Source organism: Vanellus vanellus (genome assembly GCF_965231255.1).
Source record: "Vanellus vanellus genome assembly, chromosome: 1".
Classification (NCBI taxonomy): Eukaryota; Metazoa; Chordata; class Aves; order Charadriiformes; family Charadriidae; genus Vanellus; species Vanellus vanellus.
The window spans coordinates 163,488,506-163,513,783 of record NC_138905.1 but is presented as its reverse complement, the minus strand read 5'-3'; the positions used below and the strand labels follow the sequence as shown (position 1 = coordinate 163,513,783).

Below are 25,278 nucleotides of genomic sequence, written 5' to 3'. Positions count from 1 at the left end.
TGTGTTTCTGCAAGTTGTTTTTTCTTGGTTTTTTTGCTGTCCTAAGTTGGTAAATCATCCCTCTGGAGTGCAGAGCAGGTGGCACAATGGCTTGTATGATCTGCTGGTTCTTGCGGGCATGTGTCTGTCCAGTTAGGTTGGTGGCTTTGTGGTGGCCCCAGGAGATAAAGCTGTGCCTTCACATCCTTAGAGGGTGCCTGTTTCCCCTTTGACATGAGGAGGATGAAGGAGATTGTGCTTTTTGGTCACCGGTGACTCATTTAAGTGCCTGAAGATAGGTGGAATGAGTCTGCCATCTCTGAAATCTGTTTGTTTGAAATAGGAGATGAAAGTGTTGAGTTTCTCATGGGAGGGCTTGAGGATCAGCGTGTCCCTATGGATCGGTAGCCAGCCCTGGCTGCAGGACAAGGCTACTTGTAAGGAGCTGCCATCCCAAGGCAGAGAAGGCAAAAAGCTAAGCTGAGGACAGGAGTATGTGTCTCGACTGGTGCATGACTAGCTGTTAGTCGCCAGGGGTGAGAGGCTTTCTGAGGAGCGCTTTCCTTCTCAACCATTGAATTTAGTAGCCATCGGTGATTCTGACGACTATTTAAATAATCTGATTTTCAAGTTGAAAAGTTATTTTAAATTTACTCGTATTCTTGACCTTCAGTACATCAGCTGCCATTCAACTTCACACTCTAGCTGTTTGCCATGTGCAAAGGTAACAGTCTTTTGCACGGCTTCCCGACTGGCAATTCACTGAGTGCCCCCTGCCTCCTAGGCAGGATTTATTGACCCTCATCGTCACTCTGTGTGAATGTCATATTCTTCCTGACTATGTGTAGTAGCGTAATTCTTTTCTGTTTTCCTGTGATATTGCCAAGTGTTCTGCTTGCTTTATACTCCATCAACAGCTGAGTATTTTGCTGAAGTTTTCATTGAATTGCCTGTAATGTCCATGAGATCTTTCCTCTATAGCAGTGTCTTGTTTGAACCTGGTGTTGTGTGTGTACTATTTATTGTTTTTCATTTTTTCCTCTCATCTGCATTATTTTGCCTATCTTTATGTTAAACTCTTACGTCATTTTGTCATCCGGTGTACTCATTATCATGAGATCCTTCTGTAACTCTTCACGTTGGCTGCAGGTATGACTTTGCAAAAATTTTATGTCAACTGCAAACTATCTTCTATTGTTTATGGTTATGTTGCAAAGCAGAGGAGGACAACTCTGTTGGTAAATTTCTTTATGAAAATTGCAGTAGATTATTAGAAGTAAATGCTTACTATTTAACCGTGTGACTTTGGGTTTGGGGGCTTTTGTAGAATTTGTTGACCATGAACAACTACTCTAACTTTAGTCTTCATGCGATCTGCAAATGCACTTTTAGCTACCTGTTTTAATTAAATTCCTTTTAACATCCATAAGATTCATGTCATCAAGAGAATTAGGTTCCACAAAAACCTACAAAGGTGAGATGATTCATTTGCTTTCATTTTGCTTAATTTTGAGCTTTTAGGATTTGTATTTTCTAGCTCTTCTCTATGGTTGTCAGAATTGTACTCTCTAATAAAATCTGACGGTTCCTTGTAAACATACCCGTGGCTGATAAGGCTTTATGAAATGCACTTGTTGTGTTCAGGCTCTCAGTGAAGTCGGTGAGAGGTAGCTGTGCTGCAGTAGGATTGTGTAGTGGGTCCTTAAACTTGAGGATTCTTGTCATAGGAATCAATATAGAGTTGTGGTGGTGGTTTGTGTGTTGGTTTTTTTTTTTTTTTTTTTCCTAAGAGCAATAAAATTAAAACAGACACTAGTAATGGGCTGCTTTGGTAAAGATGACCACCTGTATCTCAACTCTCTTGGCTTCCAGACACCAAAATGTTATCAAACTTTTCATTTAGGGGAAAGGTAAATGTGATGGTTTTAATCTTTGGAGTGCTTCACTGCAAGGTGAAAATGATTGCCCTGAAACAGGACTTTAGAAACAGCAGGCATATGTCTACTTTTCTGATTAAAAAGTACTAAACTTTTTAAATTTTTATGCCTGTATTGACTCCAATGCTGCAGTTAGGAAATTTAAATTGCATTGTGCCTTGTGCATCAGCAGGATTGTTCTTTAAATTTTTCTGGGTGGACCTTGCTCACCTGGTGAATGTTTGGCAATAACGAAGCAAGAAAAAAACTGGGACCTTAAATTGTGGATTTCTATCCAACTAGTAAATAAATTAAAAAAAAAAAAACCAAACCAACCAAACCCTCTTAATAAGTATATTGAGTGAACTTTATTTGTACGAAACCCTGAAAGCATAAAACTAGAATACCACCACATCTTTTTAGTCTCTCCCTTTCTGTCTTTTCAGAGTATAATAGTGTTTTTTTGGTAGTGGACAGGCAGTTCTGTTCAGTTGCTGTAAAGTGGTACCATGGTTACTACTATTTCAGATGATGGGCAGAGGGATAAACACGGAAAAGGGCCGTTCAGGTAGATTTTCAAGATTTCTAGAGTCTATGCATTGTAACAAAGTGGGTATCTCTGTGAAAGCCAAATATTGCAAATGTATACTTTGCAACCCATATAGTTGCAGAGGATTACTGGAAGGCATAGTTTTGACTGAGGGAGGGTTGGTTAATTTGCGTGGTTTTTTTTTTTTCTGGTCTGGTTTGATTTTGTCTCACCTGCTTTTTCCTGGAAATGTATGAAATGGAAAGAAGTCCTATCGAGTGTCAGGTGCCAGTGTGTGCACATAGGCTGAAGGTTAGAGGATATAAAAATCTTATTTACAAGCTTAGCAAATATTGCATTAAAATGAAGCACATTCAACACAGAAATCTGTTAATTCAGTTTTTGCAAAGTTGTTTTTTGGAATAGAAATGTGTGTAAGCATAACAGCAGCAGTCCAATTTTTGTTTATAAATGGACAATTTTTTATTTCTGAATATTGTTGTTGATGTTGTTTATTTGACCAAATCCAACGTATTTTTTGTGCTACTTATTGACTTTGTGACACAAAATTTGACATTATATTTCAAAAACAGTCCTGTCTATTAAGGTGAGATTTATGCAGGGAAGTTTTTGAATTACAATTTAACACAGAAGTTTTGCAAGGCAATGCAAATCATACAGTTCAAAACAAAATGTGGCTTGGGACTAAGCTTCAAGTGCAACAAAAGAATTAAACCATTGAAAACGACAAAACTGTTGAGACTTATTTTAACTGGTCCAAATTTTCTGCTGCAATGTGAGCAGAAAACTGTCTCTTGCCAAAAGCCAGTTGCTCGCTGTACTCAGTGTCACAAGCGTATCCATTGCTTTGGAAGCACTGGTGAACACCAGGCTACGCTTAGCAGTACTGCTGTCCCCAGCAAGAGGGAGAAATCTCTGTGGGTGCAGGTAAGCAGAGATGGTAGAAAAAGCTCTGGAAAAGTGCTCTGTCAAAACATTTTGGGGAAACGTATTCAGTTTTCACTGCAAAAGTATTGCAACTTGTTGTGTCAAAGGATGGAAGAACTCTTTTTCTACTTTCCTATTGAAACACAATTTACAATGTATTCCTGAATAACTGTGTGCTTATCCACGATAATATTTACGTTACAATAAAACGGTTCAACAATATGATAAAAAAGTGTCGAGGTGGAATTGTTTCAATACTGCTAAAATACTTCTCCCCCCCTCCTCCCCCAATATTTTCACCTTTCAGTCTGAGGCATTGAGATACTTAAATTTCCTTCAGGAAAGTTTTCAACAAAACCTAGTGATAGTAGGAAGGACTTTTTCCTGTTGCTTTCTTTCCATATTAAATAGCTGCGTTAAAATAGAGAGGGATTGTCATGTAAATTTTGAGAAGAATTTTGATTTAAGGCAGGGACGTGGCTGGGTCTGGGACACAGGAGTACTGGACTAACGCTGCATAAACGGTCAGTATTGCTGCCTACATCCATTCCCTTTTCAACTTCTAAGCTAACAGAAATTAAAATGAAGGCTCTGTATATTAAAGTTCCTTTTACGAGATACTGCCAGGTTTGGGTTTTTTCCTTCCAGAAATCTGAATGTAGTTTATGTCCCCTTTTACTGTTGCAGGCAACTGAACTATGCACATGGCAGAAAAATAAGTATGAACTTATATGATGTTGTTAGAGTAGGCTGATAAACTTCCCGAGTTTGTTCCTGTGCATCCTGTCTGTGCATTAAGTACTTTGTCTCCTGTTACTTATTAAAAAAAAAAAAAAAAAAGTAAGTTTATTTTCTAAAATGAAACTGGGTTAAACAGTAACTTTCTTCAAGTGGCAACGGGTGGTGAGCTTTTTGGGCGGAGGGAGACATGTTACAAAAATTAAAACAACAGATCGATATGACCCATTTTGATCGGGTCAGTGCTTCTTAATCAGTGCTCAAGCAAAAAGGAAGGTCAGTAGCAGTACTGCACACCAAACCCAAAATTCATCGTCCTAGAGATCAGAAAAAAAAAAGTTCTTACTCTGGTAGGCAGTATCTGCAGACAGTTACTGCACATTCCTTCCAGTTGTAACTCTGTTATTTGCCTCAGGATTAAATAGTAGTTTTCAATATTTCCAGGAAAACAGAAATTCACCAGAACTTGCAGGTACTCTGAGAAGAGCTCTTCTTTCTCTGCCACCAGTTCCAAAAACAATTTTAGAGGAAAAGCATTCTCTTTCGAAATTCATGATACTTATTTGACAGCAGAATAGTAGTTCAGTAAATGGAAATTTATTTTATACCAGGGAGAATAAATTTCCATTATGTATTGTCAAACACAACACAGGTAGCCTCTAAGGTTTTAGATGATGTGGGGTTTTTTTGTGGACAAATAAATGGCGTGAATTTTGAAAAGAAAGTCTTTTACTGTCATCTTCACATTGAGCTTGATAAGATATTTTCTTTATTTGCCTTGGAGGACCAAAGATAATCAGGCAGGAAGCAATCTCTCTGTTCAAAATGCAAAACAGCAACCTGCCTTCAGAAGAGACCAATAACCTGTTGAATACTACTTTTTTTTTTTTTTTTTTTCTCCAGGGCTATGTCAAAAAAAACATTACTGGTCTTTGAATAATGGCTTTTAGTGGAATATTTCAGCTTCTATTATATAAAACATTTGCTGTCTGAATGCTAGCATAAATACATTATTTTAAAAAAATAAAATGAAGTTGCCTTTGAAGGTACTTCATAACAATCTGCTATTCCGTAAGTGACTTTAAAGTTAGGTTGCTGTTCCGTCTTTTTAACTGCTGTAAGATATAAAGTATTCTGACATAGACGCTTAATCTGGCTTTGCAGTATGTCCCATGAGATACGTAAGAAGTAAAGCACTTGCAAATGTTCTGCTTCACGAGGATTTCTTCAATTTTGGAAGTAAATAAAACTCTTGTTGCGTGTAACTTGCACGCTACTAATCAAAAGAGAAAGGGGAATTGAATCCTTGCGATAAAATGGACAAAGATGAAGGCTTGGTTGGTCAACCCTCTGAGAGGTAAAGATACTATTGAGGTTTTTTCTTTTCCCTGGTGGAAGCACTTTCCCATTGTGATGAATTTCTGCTTCCAAAATGTGTTTGAAATGGTTGTGAAATGCTCCGGGTCTGGCAGAATGCGATGGGTATGCTCGCTTGGGGTCCTTTGGGCACACTCTTGGATGTTCCTCCTTTTCCATTGGATCGCTAAGAAAGCATTGCTTCTGGGAACGCTCCTAGGTGATGCAGCTTGGAGTGCAGAAGAAGGGGTCTTGGTGTTTCTTCCTCTTCTGGTAGGTTTTGAAAAGCACTTTTCTCTAAGCTCCACTTTTACTGGAGGGAGAAGGTACATTCTGTCTTCTAGTTTAACCCATTCAGGAGTAATAAAAAGACAGTAACAACACAGATTTACTTAAGGGGTTTTGTAATCAGTCATTTTATTCCCCAGCTCCATCTGGTGTTTTCAAATTTCTGTAAATCTCTGAAGTCCTGAAGTGTTTCCTTCCATATTCATGTTCTTCTCCTGAGATTCCAAGCTTTTGTCAACAATTGTGAAAACCAGCCAGGCTTCCTCTCGGAATCTACCTTCTACGCTCATGACGATGAAAGACACTTCTGACAGAGCAGCGTTCAAAAAGGGAGCAGGCAAATCCATGGAAGAAAAATCCAGTGAGACCTTTTAAATACAAATACATCAATTACAGGTTGCTGGGAGAAGATTAATGGAAATTATTGTGCTCTGCCTGCCCTGGTTTCGCACTTTGCTGTAGACAACTGTTATTGGCCATGGCTGGAGACTGGATATTGGCCAAGATGGACTTTTTGGCTGACCTGCTAACGTCATCCTTGTGTACTTTGGTATCCTTTTCTCAGGTGAAATGCAAATGGAGAAAACAGCACAGAAATGCAGGTATTTTATCTTAGAACAGTGATGCTGCTAGGATTTTGTGCAGGGAATCTGTTCAGCAGAATGGGTTTAGCGCTTAAGAGGCGGTCGGAGTTAATAGCATTAGGTAGTGCTCTTTCTGCCCTCGCCTCGGAGCTTTGGTTGGATGTGCCATGCAACTTCCCTGAGCTGGGTAATTTGTAGGAGTATATTATTAATAATGCTGTTGGCGGTCTTAAATATATTTGCAGCTTGTGAGTTCAACATATCTTAATTTACATGGAGTCCTTGGTTTATTCAGACCTATCCTTGTCTTTCAGTGCAAATGGATGCTGTTTGGCACATAAACAAATACCTCAGTAAGAGTTCTGCCTTCTGGGCTTAGTGTGAAACCGGAGCAGAGAAAATAGAAAATTGACAACAGCCTGAGCTCTTTTAAATTGTGCTCCTGTGTAACAGCACGTTGTTGGTCCTTTGGCAGGTGAGAACAGTCATTTGATCATGTGTTCCCTCCATGCCAGTCTGTAAAAAATTTCACAGTACATAAGCACACTTTTCTATAAATATTTTTACAGCCCTAAAAAAAAATAAATACAATGCATGTCTGCAGCTGGGTGTGAGTAGAAGCTCCTAATGCACTGGGGTACCCTTCCCTGGGGAACTGGGTCTGATTAATAGCTATTATGTGGTGCACTCTGCCAAAAGCAAAACATTTGTGGCCACAAGAGGCCAAGTGATAACGTCATTGCTGCTGGGGATGATTAACTCTGCTCGCAGAGGCACAGAAACAGAAATTGCTTTTGCCCTCTTGTCAAGGTGGGAGCAGAATTTTTGTGTATGAAATTCATACACCTAGAGGATGAAATCAGATTTTCTTTGGACTTAGAAGCAAGAAGCGTTTAAGTTACAGACTGTGAGAGAAGGTACGGACCAAGAGAAGAGGAGGTTAAGTGGAGTGGGATGAATATCATTGTAAAAAAAAAAAAAAAAAAAACAAACAACCACAAGTTTGCTAGAAGACTGTTTTCTGCAATTGCATTTTAACTGAAGCATAATAAGCATTAGTTTTATCAGCACGACTTCGAAGCACTTTGATGTTCGAATATACTCTTGTGGGCTCCAGTCATCTACAGACTTAAGTTCAGCAGAAATATTTCATGGTCCATTAGCAAAGTAGTACAGTGGATTGTTGAAAAGGTCCCAGGCTGTGTCTGTTGTTTTGCAGTCAGTGGTACACCTTCCTCCTCACCTGCTTCCCCGGGGACAAAGGACATTAGTGTTATTACATTGTAAAGCCAGCTTCAAAGTGAACCGGCAGGTTTTAATAAGAGGCTCATTGCCATACTGTAAATAGCATGGGACATACTAAAACGGCTGAACCTGGCACATTAGTGATCTTGACAAGGAGAATATGGCTCATTTAGCAAAACTGATATTTGGAGGTCATGCTCAGTTTAAATAAAACAAACTGGTGTTTTCTAACCTGTCCCTGGATTTCTCTCGACTTAACTAAAATAGTTAGGATCGACTCTGGGTAAAAAATGTTCAGCTGAATTGCAGCTAACAAGTGTTCATCTCTGGTTGTATAACAGGCAAAGAGAGATGTTGCAATAGTTATCTCCAAGTCAAGCAAATAAAATAAATAATGGTTCTTTTGTAAGTCGGGACACTTTTGACTTCAGCAGGGTTCAGGTTGAATTAGTACAAGAAACAGGATTAGAATTTTAGTATTTTTGGCTCCCAGCCACCTGGTCAAACTAGTGGGCTGCTTCTCTGATAGGGCAGTTATGGCTTCTTCCTCATTTGAGCAATACGTGTTTGCCCGATGCCAAATGGAAGCTGCTTAACATCTTAACAAAGTGGACGAAACCAGAAAACAAACCTCAAAAGGATTAAAGAAATGTTTGCAAGTTTCAGTTGAGATTTGTGGAAGAAAAGGCATTCATCACTTTCTACTGTAATTGAATGTTTTTTCTTAGAAATGTTACGGTGGCAGAAAGGTTTTTCATTCTTATTTGCCATCAAAGAACGAATGATGTTTCATGGAAGTCTGTCTTGTTTTCTCTTGTTTCTTGAATATAAGGAATATTATTTTTGTAACTTCACAACAGTTCAGAAAAGAGCCGGAAGCCTAATTCTGGTTTTAATGCTGTAATTTTACTGATCTATGCAAAGGCGTTACTAAACTGTATCGTACACTGTCCAGGCTTACTAGATATCTAGTATTTAGTTACATATCAAAAATACGAATATTAGAAAATGGTTCAAGAGAAGAATATGAAGCTGGCATAGTACTCACTGATGAATGATACCTCTGTGCTGTCGCATCACATTCTGGTCCTGTTTCCTAATCTGGTGGGCTGATGGAGTGAGAAAAGCTTATCTACCACATGAAAATCTCATGCATGTTCTCTCTTTAAGAATGTAATTTATTCAAATGTGATTAAAAGCACGTCAACTTTCACGTTATTTATCTGTAAAATTACTTTTATTATTATTCACATTAGCATCTTTTCACATAAGATTCTCTCTATATTGGTTAGTGGGGGATTTTTCACAGTGAGGCTTAAATTAGCGTGCGATGACTGAGAGTCAGCCTTTGCTTTCCAGGGACAGGGAGCACGTCCCGTGGGATACAGCATCATAATCACAGGAGCTTGCAACAAGGAGCCAGACCTGCCGCAGGTGGGGTGCTGGGGAGGGAGCGAGGCTGCAGCCCGTGCTCTCGTGCCCCACCGCTCCTGCTCTGCTCTCTGCTCCATCAGGTGTGGGGCATGGGCAGGTGGGCATGTCTCAGTTGAGTTGGCCAGCACGTGTGACGCGGCGTGCTTTATGCTGCTCTGTTGGCTTTATTCTGCTCGTGGGGAGGCAGATCGTAAGGGATGCAGCTTTAGCCTAGGATTAGGCTGCAGCCTTGCTTTCCTTGGCAGGGAGTCTGAGGGAGGGCAAGAGAAAGCAGCGCGGGGGAGTCAAGGAAATGGCAGGTAGCTGGAATTGAAAGCGATGCTGGAGTGTGCTTGTGGGATCATGGAGGTCCTTCGATGTGCAGCTTCTTTTCGGTTTGGAGGCCTTGAAGGCTATTTAAAGCACAAACAATGGGGAAAAACATTACATTTAAAAGAATGCAACAGTGAGGTTTAGTTGAAAAACTGAAGCAAAGTTCCACCATCCTTTGGACTAAAGCACCTGCCAGTGTCTCCTAAATGTGTGTCTGTGTCCCGAGTGCTTTGAAAGTGGAGTCCACTGCGCAGCTGCAAACAAGAGGTACAACTTAGTGGGATTTGGATGCCTTTTCTTGGCCTTAAGGGTGAGTGTTCAGTAGTTGTCAGTCTTCGAATATCTGTATTTCCATTGTGAATGTTCAAGATACTTAACTTGATCTGGTTATAGAAGGATCCCTACATATTAGACTTATACAGGGGATATTTTCACTAGGTTTTGGCTCTAAACTTAGTGAACCATGAAACAAGTTGATTTTGCAAATGTGGTCAGCTGCTGAAGGAGAGGCAGCTTTGTAAGGAACACAATGCCAGTCAGTGATCTGAAGATGCATCTGGAGAGTGGGGCACATTGGTTAATCCTTGTGTTTGGATGTCATAGGATGTCCTGGGACATCTGCGAATAGTTATATTTTGTCCCACGTTGTCTGTCCCAGGTAAAATCACTGACTTGAAACTAGTAAGTCCAGACTTAAACCGAGGGTGTTATTTCTTACAGATTAGTTTATCTTCTCGACAAATACGAATGTCATGAGAATCTGAGTTAAGGTAATATGTGGTTAAGACCTTACTGGTTCATGAACTTGTATTGTGGAGCATGAAACCAATGAAGCTTACGGTTAACCGTGTCTAAGGGTAAAAAGCCTGTTTTCCGCTGCTTAAAACTTTCAGCCACAGCTTAAATTTTCAACCTGAAATTCTTTGTGCCTGGTGTCTACTGCAGGGTCGTTGTTTTGTTTCTTTGTTAAAAGATTCCTGAAGCAAATTTAAGACTATGGATGTGATTTTCTGGTAGTAAGCAGCATGACTTTGTGCTTATGTGTAAGCATATACAAGTTGTAGCACCAACCTGCTTTGACTCAAGGACTTAAAATTGGGCACTACCATTTCCCTGGGATTAGAGATGTGACTTTGGTCCTCTTGGAAGTGTTTCCACATTTGGCTAACAGTCTCTCTCTGAAGAGTTGCAGCATGTGCATGCTGGGTTTGAAAACTAAGTTCTCCAGACATTCCCTTGGCATTAGAGTATCCAGCAGCTCAATTTTGGTAACTGTAGATAGGTCCTGAAGGTGAGTTTTATCCTACCTGAGTTTACGTGTTTAACTCAATTTGGGCAGCAGAGATCTGTCCTGACAGTCAACAGGTTTTTGCCCCTGCTAGTGACCTAAAGGAGGAACACCCTGCTTCCACAGCAAAGTGAGTCTTTGGATTTACTTTTTTAAAAATTACTTATTTTTAAAACAGACCTTTGTAAATGATCAAACTTGTGAAGCTATGTATATTTAGTGCTTCTCTTCTGGCTTGCTGGGAAAGAAGAGTTTGTATACTTCAAACTGCAATCCCTCTTAGGTACACCTGAGGGTTTTTTGACTTCTTAATTCTTGAGTTTATGGTGTGTATATATGGAAGAAATATATAGATCATATTGATAAACTTTGACAGTAGGAGCAATAAATTAATCTTGACATCTCTTACTGAATATTTTAATGTGGTGAATAATACAAAGTGCTTAATTCTCTAAGAGAAAAGTGAAAAACTGTTTTAGCGCCTTTTGACTTAACTTAGTGGTTCCACTGGAGCTCTGTGTTGGGACTGTGTAGAGAACTCTGCTCCTTTACTGGAAGTTATCACCTGCAGAGTTGACTTTTTGAAGATGAAGTCTTTGCTTGTTACTACATGTTATCTGCTGAAGCATAAATACATGTCCAGGAAGCCTAAGCTTCTCCATTAGACAGATACTGCATAGTCTGTTGCCACATAATCTGTCTGATAAGTAAAACTACTGTACCAGAGCAGCCCATATTTTGTATATAGAAGGAGCTCCTACTTTCCAGCTGAGAGATCCAGCTGGTTTGTAATAGGGCAGGGCTTTGTGCTTGCTTGCAAGTCCTAAAAATGCTGGCTGGCTAGTGTTCCTCAAAATGAGAACCTTTTCTGGGGGCTCCTAGCATCTGTGTGCTCTGCCTTGTTTAATAATTAAAGATTTATATTTTTTTTTACTGGGAATGTTTGTTTTTGTTGGGTGGTGGTGTTTTTTTTTTGTTTGTTTTTTTTTTTTTTTTGCTTACTTTGAAAAGGAGAAATGATTTTGTGGATTTGAAGATCTGGAGCCTAACACAGGCTCTTTCCTGCTCACTCAAGAGAACATGAGACTGGCAAAAGCCTCCTGCTCCTCTATGCCTTGTTAGCTTCTTGCAAAAGAGGAGCGATGGTTAACTGCAAGGAGGGGTCTAAAGCTAAATAGGTTTTACAAATACATGTCCGTGAATTTCTTTCACTTAGCCTATGAAAAACTGCATTTGTAGATGTGTATTCTGGATCAATTCCATCGATCCAAGTATGCGAGAGAGAAAATAAACAGCAATAGTTGTAAAAAAAACAACCAACCAAAATTAGTTCTTTTATACTTGTTATGTTTTGTTTTCTTCAGCTTCAGGAAGAACACTTTGTATCTCAGTTGTCAATGTGGAAGTTTCGGTAGTTTGTTTAGCTACAGTAAGGAGTGTAGGCTCAAGCTGGAATCATTAATAACAACAACAACAAAACAACTCAACAAACCCCCCAAGCAAACCGAAAGGCAAATCTTTTGCCGGGATAAGGGACCTTGTTGGTGCTGAGGGCTCTAGGCTGGTGAGATCCTGTTGGTCTTGGCAGGACAGCTAACTTTGCTTGGCACATTGGGACACAAATAGAAGTTAAGCAGCAGTGGAAAGAAGAGCAGAGTTCACACTTGCTGGAGGTCCCAGTACTCTCCATATGTGTGGGCTTTGCAATATATAAGGTCAGAGTGGGCTGTGATGTTAGTAACGGCCTGTGGCCTCGGAGGCATATTACTGAGGCTTTTTTACCACTATTATTTTATTTGTGTTATTTTCCTTCCTCTTCAACAACCAGCCATTTCATTTTCCTACCTTCTACTCCCATTTTTTCCTTCTCTTGAGCTCTTTCCTCGTATCTTGAACTCTCCTTTCCTTGGTTCCTTCCAGAATTTTTTCCCCCAGTTTGTTTTTCCTCTCTCCCTTCTTGCATTGCTTCTCTTTCACGTTCAGGCTTTCCCAGTGGCATCTCTTCCTTCACTCTCCTGATGGAGGTGGTGGGCAGAGGAGGTATGGCAGCTGCCTAGGCTGTGGCTGTGAACACACAGGCTGTGTAAGTGGTAGGGGTGAAGTGCTCTTAAGTTCTTCTGTCCCCACCATGTGTGCTCCTGCCTTCTACTGAATGCATGACTTCCTTCAGAAAGGTCTTGGCTCTGTCTCTCCTAAGCCCGCATCAGTAGAAACTGCTGAAGCACTTAATGCCTCTTGAGAAATCAGATAGTGTTGTTATTTTGGACAAGATGCGGATTTTTGAGATTAACTTCTCATGCTTAATTTTCTTTAGAAAATGGTCATTTATGAGGTCTTCTACCTCATAGTCCCCAAATGCTTTTTTGATATTAATTGGTGCTGCGGTCTCATGAATCTCGTATGTGATTCTGTTGTGCACATTTTTTTTAAAACCATGGCTACTACCATTTGTAAACTGCGTGCTGTTTGCTTTGCCGCCATGTGCAATGTCTGGTTTTCTTCAGTCTTAACACCTACTACTTGAGAAACGATTTTGTCATTTTTAGTAGTCTGCAGCCCAGTAGAGTATTACTACTTGTGACTTTCAGCAGTGTGTGGTATAACATTTACCCTTTTCCCAAAATTTCCATCTGTCTCCTACATCTATTACTGAAAACTGTTACTGATATTTCTGAATTGGAAAGGGTGGCTCTAGGGAGAATATTTCCTCTTTTACATTTAGCCAGCTAAATCATCAGCCCAACAAGCTATCAGCTCAACAAGCTCTTTTGGAGAGGCTCTCTCCTTGTCTTTCCCCCTCTCTTTCCTTTTCAACATTTATGAGTATTTTCTCACCTCTTTGTACGTTTTCAGCTTAACCTCGCTCTCCATTGATGCTGTGGGACAACATTGATGGAATATTTAATTTGAGGAATATTTAGTTCAGGTACTGTACTCTGCTACAATGGTGTAGAATTATTTAAAAATGTATTAATTCTCTTGCAACTCATTATTCTAGATAACCAGGTAAAGCTAGCTAAGTGTCATCCAGATCCATCTTATTGAACATTGGACTTGAAAATGGATTTTTGAGCAATTAGTATTGCATTACCTTTATTCAGGCTAGCAGTAGCAAATTTGGGTGGAGGTATCGGTCACGTAGTAAAACCCTTTCTGGTAGCATTACTAAGTAATAGAAAAGCCTTTAGATGTGAAGACCTGGAAGTCAAAACTGAGATCTGTTCCTGAAACGGTGTGTGAGTAATTCTTACTCGCATTACTGACTTCAATTAAGTCAGATGGATTCAAGCACAGAATGGTAATTATTCTGGCATGGGAAAGCTGACTGTTTTTAGAGCTATTTTTACTGATGCATTTTAAAACCTCACTTATTCTAGTCCTTCCCTCTTTCTTTATTCTTGCACAAAAATAATCCATCAACTGTTTCTGGCTGGTATCTGCAAAGTGAAAGTTGTGTTTCTTTGAAGCTGAATAGAAGGAAACATCACGACTGTGGTTTCACTGTCTACGTTTAAAATATAGTCCTTTATTAAAAAATATTTATAATATCTAACCCTTTGATTTTCAGATCTATTGATCTATCAAATATCTCAGGTATTTTATAGTCACCAAATAGCTTAAGTTTCATATTTAAGTCTTCGATTTTGATGCTGAACCATGTATATGTAAAGGTACGTGAAAGCCAAGTTAATCAAGGGAAAATTTAGATAAAGACGGCTTCATATTAGAAAGAACTCATTAGAGGATGATGACGTAGTGGTGAGCCCTTTCATGAAGTCTTTTTGAAACAGCCTTCAGCTTAACAGGGAAACTAACTCTATTTCTGGATATGGAAGGTTTTTTTCCCCTGTAGTTTTGGAATGGCAATTTTTTGTCTTGTACTTTTTTCCCTTGAAAAACAGAGGGAGAGACAAAAAATCTGAACAGAATACCACTTTCCTCATTTCTAAGGAAGAACAAATAACAAGTAACAGCTTATAATGTAGTAACACAACCTAAAGGGCCAAATGATAAATTAATGGAAACGGGTTCTTGTATATTGTTTTGGAGACTAAACACATTAGATTGAATTGTTTCACAACCAGCGTGCCTAATTATTGTGTCTGCCACATTCATCTATTTAAATCATTCCAAACTTTTGGATTGCTGCCTAGAATATGACTGCAATACGTGTTTCAACTGGTTATTCCCTTGTCACGCGTAACTTCTTCATGAAGGAGGCTGATTTTGTTTGGAAAAAAAGAAGCATAAGTGAGCATTGGCGGTATGTTTATAATATCTGATAAAAAGGGATTATAGGTTTTTGTAATGTTGATTTGAATGCGTTGCATGTGAACTGATACTGTATTTGTTTTGTCAGGTCAGTGACTTAAAAAGTGCCTTTGTCAAGTCACTTTTATGAGCGAGGACTGCTACGCCCGTGTTCTCAATAGCCCGTCTTTGCCAGCCGGACATTGCCTTCATCTTACACCTGGCGGAAGATACCTCAGCTGTCTCCATTTGCCAATTAATTGATGGGAAACTGAAAGCAGAAAAAGAGGAAGAAGAATTACTATTCCTGGGACATGAACAAATGACTGCATTGCTTTTCTTGTGTAATCAATACCAGCAAGCAACCATCAGAGAATTAACATTCTATCAAGGAGTGCCATTGCACTGAAGGACTTTGGCTTAAAGCTGGTGCATCCGTGATACAATCAACAGGCCCACGTGTTTTACAGACAGAAATGCGACTGAGCATGTTTTTTCCCAGCCAAAAATCTACAAGCGGGACTTAATGATTGATGAGTGACTGCTTGCTGATAAACTTTCTCTGTTTATTCTGCTTTGTGTGCGTTGGATATCGTTAATCATCCCCCACTTTTTTTTTTTTTTTCAACTTTCTTTTCAATTGGAATTGAAATTATTTTTTTCTGGTTATTGTTTGTTTGTTTTTTCTTTTTCTCACCCTTCCGTTTGTCACTGGTTTTGGAAATTTCTTTGGCATAATTTGTTTGACAGCAATTTACAAGTTTGAAATCAGCTTTTCATCATGGCTCTGAATGTTGCTCCTGTAAGAGATACAAAATGGCTAACATTAGAAGTGTGCAGACAATTTCAGAGGGGAACTTGTTCGCGCTCTGATGAAGAATGCAAATTTGCACACCCCCCTAAAAGTTGCCAGGTTGAAAATGGAAGAGTAATTGCCTGCTTTGATTCCTTAAAGGTAAGAAAAAAAAAAAAAAATTACACATGTAGTGAAAACACTACTACATTGTACTGAAAGGAAAATGTGAAGTGATGAGTTACAACTAAAGCAGGTTAATCAGAAAGTGATTTGTTCTTGGTAAGATGTATATTAATACAAATGTTATTTGTCATAACTTTTATTTATTGAAGCTTTGAAAAGATTTCTTTCTAAGAATCTTCTTTTCCATTGTCAGTATGTTGTTTACAAAAATCGGGTACGACTGTGGGATACAGGATTGCTTACAGCTGGTGGGACAATTATATTCTCCCGAGCACATTTTGTGAATTATTATTGTTTCATGGCAAATGAAAATACATGGTAGCACAGTACTAGGCCATTACCAGAGTCCTAATGAAACAAATCATATGGAAAGAGTGCAGTTTCTTTCATTTAAATCAACAGAAGAAAGAATTGTCTGTCCCTTACTTCAATTTTGACACTGTAACGGGTTGTTTACCCTTGGTATTGGGGACTCTGAGATAAATTAATAGCATTGATAATTATGGATAGTGCAGATAACAGCATAAGTTTAGAACAGAATGAAGGGATTCTCTCCTTTGGAAGATATTTAACAATTATGTTGTTAGGCCATCAACTTCTGACTTGGTAATGACATCATGCACGCTTTAGAAAACTATTTTAAAAGTTCTGTGAAAATACTTCATGTACTGCATAAAAGAAATTTAATGACCCCGTGGGATTTGGGGAGTACACAGTGTTTTCTGTGGTGATACATTTGCATTCTCATGTCAACAAAATGAAAAAGCTTATTTCATATAAATAATTAAAGGAGAAAATTGAGCATTTCAGATTTTATTTTGAAAGTTTTAGTTGTGGCTTGGTCTTTTGAGCATGGGAGAATGTCTTGGATTGCTTTTTAAATTTAGCTCTGTAGATCAAAATTTTGGTTACTCACCAACAACTCTTACTGTGAAAACATCAGTGTGAATAAGAAGAAAATTCAGTGTTACTTGAAAATGTGAATTTATTTTTATTATACTCTTTTTTTTTTTTTTTTAAATGAAATGCGAGATACTGTGCTAGGCATCTTTCATCTGGATTTTCTTGTTTCTTCTCTTCCTTTGAAGATTTAGAAGAAAGTAACTCAGGTGAAATGTTTGTGAGGGGGTTACATTGTGTATATCCTGCAAGCCAGTACAGGACCTTTGCAGTCATTGCAGTATGTCATCGAGTGCTATTAATGACCTTAATCCATGGATTACTGCACGATAAACTGTAACAGCTTCCTTGTAGAGGTTCTCGTATATTGGTTGCTTGCCAATGGGATAAATTTTTTTAAACAGGCAGGCTAGCATCTGCGGCAAACGGGTGGTAAGTAGCTTTTGCAAAAAACATAAGCAAGTCAGTAAAAGTTTTTTAAATACAATTTTAACCATTGTAAAGACTCGGGGCTGTGGCTGGGAGGCTGCAGGCAGGCAGCAGGGCTCAGTCACCCCCGGGCTGGCAGGGCAGTGGGTTTGCAGCGCAAGAGGTGCTGCTGCTGCTGCTGCATCACCCCGGCCAAAGCGGCAATGCGCTCTTCCTCGCTGCCTGAGGACAGCATCGCTCTCTGGCAGCGTAAGGAGCTCACAGCGGAGGTGCCAGCTATTTGAGCTGGAGAGTTTTGTGCAGGGATGGTTATTGCCCGCGAATTGAAACCGGAGTCACAGCCTAAGCTAATAATACCGTGAAGAGAAATCCTGAGGGATTGCTGTGGATAATTTACTGACAACCAGCATCATTGCTCAGTAGAGAGAAGTCCAAAACCATGTTAAAAACTTAGTCAAATCAAGAAGGCATGTTTTGTCCTAGTGTGGGAGGGCATATGCTTGGAGGAGCCAGCTTGCTCCAGGCAAGATCTGGTGGCTGAAGCAGTGCTGCTCCATCACGCTGCCCAGCATCACTCTCTTCCCAGTCAGTGGAAGAGAGCATGCTCCTGGGCCTCCCGTCTTGCATTTTCTAGTTGAGTCTGTTGGGTTAAATTGCCAATAAAGATGGAATTACACCAAGAAACCAAACTGTGGCCTGAAGCAGCAGAGGTGGAGGTATGGGTTTCTTCCCGCCAACCCTGCTGCAGGCAGAGGGAGATTCAATAAGGGGACAATAACATCTTCAATTGCCGCAGCTCTTCGCCGCTGAGCATGGGTTGGAGCCATGTGTTTTGGTGCATGAAAAGATTTTAGGGATCATTGCGAGTGCATGGCTCTTGGCTGTATCAACTGGTATCCTCACAGCCATTATCTCAGTTATTCAGAAGAGTGTTTGTAAATCGCCGTACGTACAGCAAGAATGTGCCTGGTTAGCTCAGTTTGCTTATACTGCCGGTTGAGGGACTTAAGTCATTAGTCACATAAATCTATTTGATGTGTAGCTTTCAGAAATACTGGTATTAATCATACAGTTTCAGAATAAGGCTTTGGCACTCAACAAGCAGAATAATGTTTCATGTAAATAAACAGAACAGTCTAGAATTGTAGATAAAATCAGAATTTAATTAAAAAAAACAAGAGCTGTTTTCCTTGCTGAACACTGAACCACACTTTAATGCAGGCAATTATTTAGAGTTTATTTACATAATATCTAGAGCTTTGGAGACTTAGCGTTTTAACTGTCTTGGTTTGGTGTACCTGCTGTAAAAATAAATTATAGCGAGTATGTTGAGTCGCTTTGAATAAACATCTTCCTACCCAGGGAAGACAGAGAATTTTTTTAGCCTCAGATTGAGGTATGTGTTACATTTAGGTGGTGTCTGGTAGTTATAGCTGCTCCCTAAGAAGTCGGTCAAACACAAGATACAGCACTGTGAAACAGGCTCTCCGTTACCTGCTGATTGATCAGAAGAGCCCCTGTTTGGGGAAGGGACACGCGCTCTCCTGTATGGGTAGGTGAGGTAGTATGGTATCGGTATCTGCCAGGTGGGTCAGACTGCCAAAGCACCAGTATAGACCCACTGGAGAGAGTCCAGCAAAGATGATGAAGGGACTGGAACATCTCTTCTATAAGGAGAGGCTGAGAGAGCTGGGACTGGAGAAGAGAAGGCTCAGGGAGATCTCATCAATGCATATCAATACCTGAAGGGAGGGTGAAAAGAGGACAGAGTCAGGCTGTGCTCAGTGGTGCCCAGTGACAGGACCAGAGGCAATGGGCACAAACTGAAACATGGGAGGTTTTCTCTGAACATCAGGAAACACTTTTTCACAGCAAGGGTGACTGAGCACTGGCACAGGTTGCCCAGGAAGTGTGGAGTCTCCATCCTTGGAATATTCAAAAGCCATCTGGACATGGTCCTTGGGCAACCAGCTCTAGGTGGCCCTGTTTGAGCAGGTGTTTGGACCAGATGACCTCCAGAGGTTCCTTCCAACTTCAACCATCCTGTGATTGTTTGAGCAGAAGCATCTTCACGCTGACTCACCCATAGCCTCAGGGTTGTTATAAGCTAGCAAAAGCTGGTGTTGGAACTGAAGGAAATAATCTCATCCAGGGACACCTGCCTCCATGCTGTGCCATGTCCTCCTTTGTGCTCCCACTGCTGGTTTTGTGGTTGCGTGGTGCACCAGGTTAGGAAATTGATGGTGTAGTTGCTGCTGACCCACAGGAGAGGGGCTGTGTGGCACCAGCAGAGCGCTGGGTCACTTCTGCCAGTGCTAGTGCTGTGGCCTTAGGCCAAGCTTCTGGAGTAACATGATTGCATCAGAATCCAAATTTTTCTGTATTAAAGAAGTATATTTGTAGGTCTGTTGGTTCCGATTAAAAGGTCAACAGAATTTAATGGACCCTGTTTGCTTTTAACTCAAAAGGGATTGTTGACTCTGAATACCTGTCCTTGCAATACTTGACTTTAAACCCGGCAAAAGTTGCAACAGCAATCCATTGGACTGATTACAGTTTTGAGGATCCAAAATGTTCGCTGTTGAAGATTGTCTGGGCTCTGAATATCCTTCATCTGTGAGATGCTCCAGGCTAGACAGAAATAGCTAAAGACTAATGAGCCTGGTTCAGATTCAGGCCAGAAACTTGCTGATTTCAAGCCAGGTTCTGCCTCATGGGCTTCTGAGATGCAGCTTAGCATTTGTTTCTGACTCTTTGCTGAAGGACAGAGCCTGGTCTGTTCTGTACAGGGCATTTTGGGAGAGTTAGGAGAGTGTAGATGGATCATTCATTCCTCTGCACCTGATGGATGGCGGATGCAGCAGTCAGCCAGAAGCACGCCTGTTAGCCGGTCATAACACGGCCTCCAGCGGTGAGGTTGCCTCCAGCAGAAAGACCCCTGTGACTCGGCTAGGCGGTGTGGCCAGATGGGCACACCCAAAACTATACTGGGCAAGTGACCTCAGTGAGCATAATGTGAGGATGAAAGTGTCTCCGTGCTAATCTGGTTGACTGTGCCTGAGGTGAATGAAGGGGTACTTCCATGACAAGGCCCAGAGCCCCACTAGTGGGTGAAGGGATGGAGGATGCTGGGGAAGAACTGCCAGAACTGGAGCCTTGTCTGCTGCTTTAAACTCTCCTGAAGCCTTTTTGGAGCCCTTACAGGCTCCCGTTTTGATGCTGCAGTGTTTTTGCAGTGGGAAGGGTCTGTGAAGAGGCCTGTCTAAGTAGAAAATTTTAATTCCAGGAGGTGCTCTGTTTATATTTTTATGCTTCTCACTGGGTTCAAGTAGCTTAATTTAAAAGTGAAGAACCTGAATATATAACATTTAAAATATCGTGTATAGATCCCTCCAAGTTGGACACTATAAGCAAACCTATTTTCAAGGCTTTCTTGTACTGCTAGTAGTAAAGAACAAAATCTTTTTAATAGAATACTAATATATAATGTAATGTGTGGGGACAAGAACACGCAACACTGCTGTACTTGAGCTGAATTTAAAAAAAAAAACAAACAAACATTAAAATGAATGGTGATGTCTAAGAAGGGTAGAAGGGAAAAGCTTGGCAGATAAAATATGATCATGTGTGTTTTAGTGGGAGTTGACTTTCTTGTTCTCAGGCAAGTCTGGGTTTTAGATTCTGGTCTTATTTCTCTTGACTCAGATTTATACCCTTTCTGCAGGTCAGCTACTGGAAGGATGTGTTGTCTAAGCTAATACAGATAACAGAGGAAGTATCTTGAAGATACTGTCATTGCAAGTTTTATGGTGGTAACAAGAAAACGAAAGCTTCTTTAGGGCTACAGATGGCTTTTTCTGTATTTTTTGTCTATTTACTAGTGTCTAAACACTTCGAACTGTTCCATTTATTGAGCCAGCAGACTAGCGTGAACTGTTCATTTGCATTTTCATGAAAGCCTTTTAAGAATATGCCTATCTGGTCTCATTTGGCACCGCAGAATAAAAGGTAATTGAAAGCTGTACACAGAGACCTGTTTACCAAGTTAAAAGGGTTCCAGGAAAAAAAAGAAATTTTAGGAACATCCACTTTGTTGAAATATCTGGAACTGAAAAGAATCTGTTTAACGTGGACTCAGCTTTATTTAGAAAAAGGAAAACAAAGTCTTTGTAAAGTGAGCAGGCTGTTTGTAAGAGAGTGAGCTCAGAGTTGGGAAGCAGTAGGTAGTCATTTGCCCTCCTGCGATTTTTTTTTTTCTTTTTTTTTTTTTTTGTGGGTCTCTAAATGTTTTACAAATGTCAAGGACTCGGGATCCTCTCACACTTTGAAGTAGGTGATACCTGCTCTAACTTGGCAGGTGAGGCAGTCTGGACAGACTGTAGGTGAGCACCATACACGGAGGGGATTGGCTGGTTTTGTCTATACTGGAAAGTATTTAACTGGGTGTTTATAATGTCCTAGCTGGCTGAATTTCTGCTTGTCACCCAGTTATGTGGTATGACACTGTTCAAAGACAAGGTGAGTTCAAGGGCCGTGCCTATAGCTGGTGGGGAAGAATGACTGAAACGAGCAAACTCATTTCTCCTGGGTGACAGAATGGCATGTTCCTTTTGGGCCTGTGATTTTTGCCTGCCTTGCTGCACAGTGACCTGATTTTGGCAGGATAGGGGAGTTGGCTGCCCCTTTCAGTAGGAGTGGGCTCTGGGGATGTGAAGTTGCAGACTGAAACCTTCTAGGTCGGCGACACAGAATCCAGAGCTCCCTCTTCCAGCAATGCAATGAGTTCGGTCGCATCTCTTCTTTTTCACCTACCTCTGTTTTTCATTTTTAAAAGTGCAATAAATTACAGGTAGTTTGAGAACACCACCTGGCAGAAGCTTTCCTGTGTCTGAGTTGCTACAAAGTGTCCAAAGGAGGGCCCTGAAGATGATCAGAGGGCTGGAGCACCTCTCTGATGAGGACAGGCTGACAGACTTGGGATTGTTCAGCCTGGAGAAGAGAAGGCTCAGTGGAGACCTTATAGTGGCCTTTCAGTACTTAAAGGGGGCCTACAGGAAAGATGGGGCAGGACTCTTTATCAGGGAGTATAGAGATAGGACAAAGGGTAATGGTTTTAAACTGAAAGAGGGGAGATTTAGATTAGATATTAGGAAGATTTTTTTTTTACTGTGAGGGTGGTGAGACATTGCAACAGGTTGTCCAGAGAAGTTGTGGATGCCCCATCCCTGGAGGTGTTCAAGGCCAGGTTGGATGGGGCTTTGAGCAACCTGGTCTAGTGGGAGGTGTCCCTGCCCATGGCAGGGGGGTTGGAACTAGATGGTCTTCAAAGTCCCTCCCAACCTAAACCATTCTATGAAAGTGTGGGTGTGAAGATAAAGTGTCAATCAAGGCTAGTTTTAGATGACTGCGAATTAAGTCTGTAGGCTCACTCTGTATTGAGAACAGCAGTGGCCTCCCTGGTTCAGACTCATTGTTTCGAATCTACTCCATGAAAATACTGTTCTGGGACACATATGCCTCCTGAAGGCCCTGCTTTTCCAGGCTATGGGAATTTTGTAGCTCAGAATAAAGTGCAAGGGGTCAGATGTTGCATGAAATTATGCCACCCTATTTCCCGAGACTGTATTTCACCTTATATCCAACCTGTGCAACCATGAGCTGGCTGCTAAAAAGAGGTGGTTACACCCAGTCCTGTGTCCTGTCACACCTAGCTCCCCTTTTTAATTTCTGTTCAAGTGATCGTGCAGCCATACAAATTGTTTGAGCTGATCCAAAGGAAAGGGAAGAACTGCATTAAATACAATTCGCAACTATTAATTTAAGCAGCACAATCTAGTGTAAATTGAGATACAGTGGGGTTTAAGAAAGGAGAATCTCCTTCTGAAGACACCCCCCCATCTCAGAGTTTAGGGACTCGGTATTCCCTGTGTTGTCAGTCATCTGTTCTTGTTTGTTTTCTGCTAAGCCCTCTATTTTTATTTTCTAGTTATCTCCTGTAGCGCTCCCAGAATGCACAAGTTCCTTTAACACTTCCTTTTTCCTGATTGCTTCCTTCCCATCCATTCACGTAGCTGTCTCCATGCCAGCTCTTCTGGCTTAACTATAGGTAGGGTTAAAAACCAACTAGCTGAACTGCTGGGCAGACACCTTTAAAAATCCATGAGCTTGGCTTAAATTGGTTAGAAGAGAGTCAAACAAAACAGAAATAAGCCGTCGTGTTACAAGGCATTTAGCTTTTAAAAAAGTAAATAAAATATACAAAAAAAAAAAAAAAAAAGAAGCTGTGGACATTTGCTCACCACAGAGTGGGCTGTGCTGTTCGCTAGGATTTGTCCCTCTTCCAAGAGGGGTGTTTCTCCTGTGTTTCGGAGCAGAGTCCGGAGGCGCAGCTCAGCTCCACCACCCGTGGGATCTGACCTGTGGGTGCCCGCAGGGGCAGATTCCCGGGCGGGCTGCCAGCGCTGAGCTGGGGGCTGGCCCCTGCAGCAGAGGGGCACTAGCCATCAGGTCAACTCAGAGGAACGAGTCCTCACCTGCTGCCACTGTCTCTACCCTCAAACTGAAACTCTGAAAAGCTGAGAAGTTGAACCAGTTGAAGTTCATTATGTAGGCTGTTAGAAAAGCCTTATCTAGCCTCCTCCAGGCCCTCTTTTGTTTCTTCATTTGTCTCTCTCAGCAGCAGCACTGAGAGCACGAAGCTGTCCTGGCTGTCAGTGTATCCCCTGTCACCACCTGACCTGACAGATTTTAAACCTGCACACCTTGTTTTAATGTGACCTAAGTTACATTCTCAAAGGAGAGCCTGGTTGGACACCTGATCGCTGAGCCACCCAGACCCTCCTTCCTTCTGAAGACATGGGAAGCTCCTCTTCGCAGTCACACAGTTCAGTGGCAAAGCCTCTCGGTCATCAGAGTAGATGCCTTTCACAAGCAGGAGACCTGTCGCAACAGCTTCTGCCTCCCTTGCCCGTTACGACTGCCTGGTGTGAAGGAGTGGGTGTATACCAGCAGTTTTCACTGTCACTTTTGGTGTGGTAGAACTTGCTGAGCAGGTTGCATGGCCCCTGGCCTGGGGAGGAGGATGAGCACTAGGAGCAGTTAAAGAACAGTAACTGAAGGATGTAATAAAATACATCTTTTTGTTCACTGAATCGTGCTATCCTGAGGGACTCCCATTATTCTTGTAGACAAGGGCAGTGGTCTTGCTGGGCTGAATTAACTCCTGGAACTTGCTGCTTCCAGAAGCTCCAGCAGAGACTCACGAAGAGCGTTCCCAGGTAGTCTGCCATACCCCTTCATCTCAGATGCAGCTGCCACTTGGTTATCAGTTTAAGTCTGATTACACGAAGAAGAACAGCTAGGCAGACTGGTTAGAGCTGCAGGAAACCTTGTGTGGAAGGGCACGGGGTTTGGCAGATGCTCTCCAGATTTTCAGGCATTTGGGGGTCCTTCACATACCTGCCAATTCACAGTGTAGTTTTTGTTGCTGCAGCAAACCGTGCTCCCCTAAGCTTTATAATAACCAGTCTGTGGGTGTAGTGAAGGCAGAATTCAATCAGAGTCTCTGACTCATCCCATCACTAGGATTTTGAACACAAGAGCAATTGCTTGCTGCCCACTCCTCCCCCACGCTCCCTATTAACTCGGGTCACTGTTCCCACAGGCTTGCTCTCTCCAGGTCTCCCCACCTACTCCTTTATTTTTCTGGCAGGTGGTTCCTCTTTCATTCCAGGCTCTTTTTTCCCTTGGCCCTGTGTGTATAGCTTTCTCTGAGCTCAGGCGTCAGCTGTTCTTCCCAAGCTGTTATACTTAGACTGCATCATCAATACAAGACAGGGTTGTGTTCGGATGCAGGAGCATCTTGATGTAAAAGCCTAGCAGAGACAAGACCCGTGTTGCTATTAGTCCAGGTCATCCCCAACACCGGAAAGATATTTAAATCTAGAAAACCAAACACCACAAGAATTGGGCAGTTTATTTGCAAGTCTGTTGGACAACCGTACCCCTTTCCTAACGGGTATCTCCTCATATGAAGACTGGCACCTTGTGTTTGAGGAGGTGGATTGTATTGGAAACCCATTGCAAAAAAAAAAAAAAAAAAA

General features: G+C 41.2%; 1 protein-coding gene across 3 annotated transcripts in view; it reads left to right on the top strand.

Moving 5' to 3' along the window:
* Positions 1–25,278, top strand: part of MBNL2 (muscleblind like splicing regulator 2) — a 112,509-nt gene that overhangs the window by 22,523 nt on the left and 64,708 nt on the right. For all 3 annotated transcript variants that reach the window (XM_082480968.1, XM_082480966.1, XM_082480967.1), the window contains exon 2: positions 14,978–15,823. In XM_082480968.1, coding sequence (XP_082337094.1) covers positions 15,650–15,823 — 174 coding nt within the window. In that variant the 5' untranslated portion in view covers positions 14,978–15,649. The remainder of the gene's footprint in view (positions 1–14,977; positions 15,824–25,278) is intronic.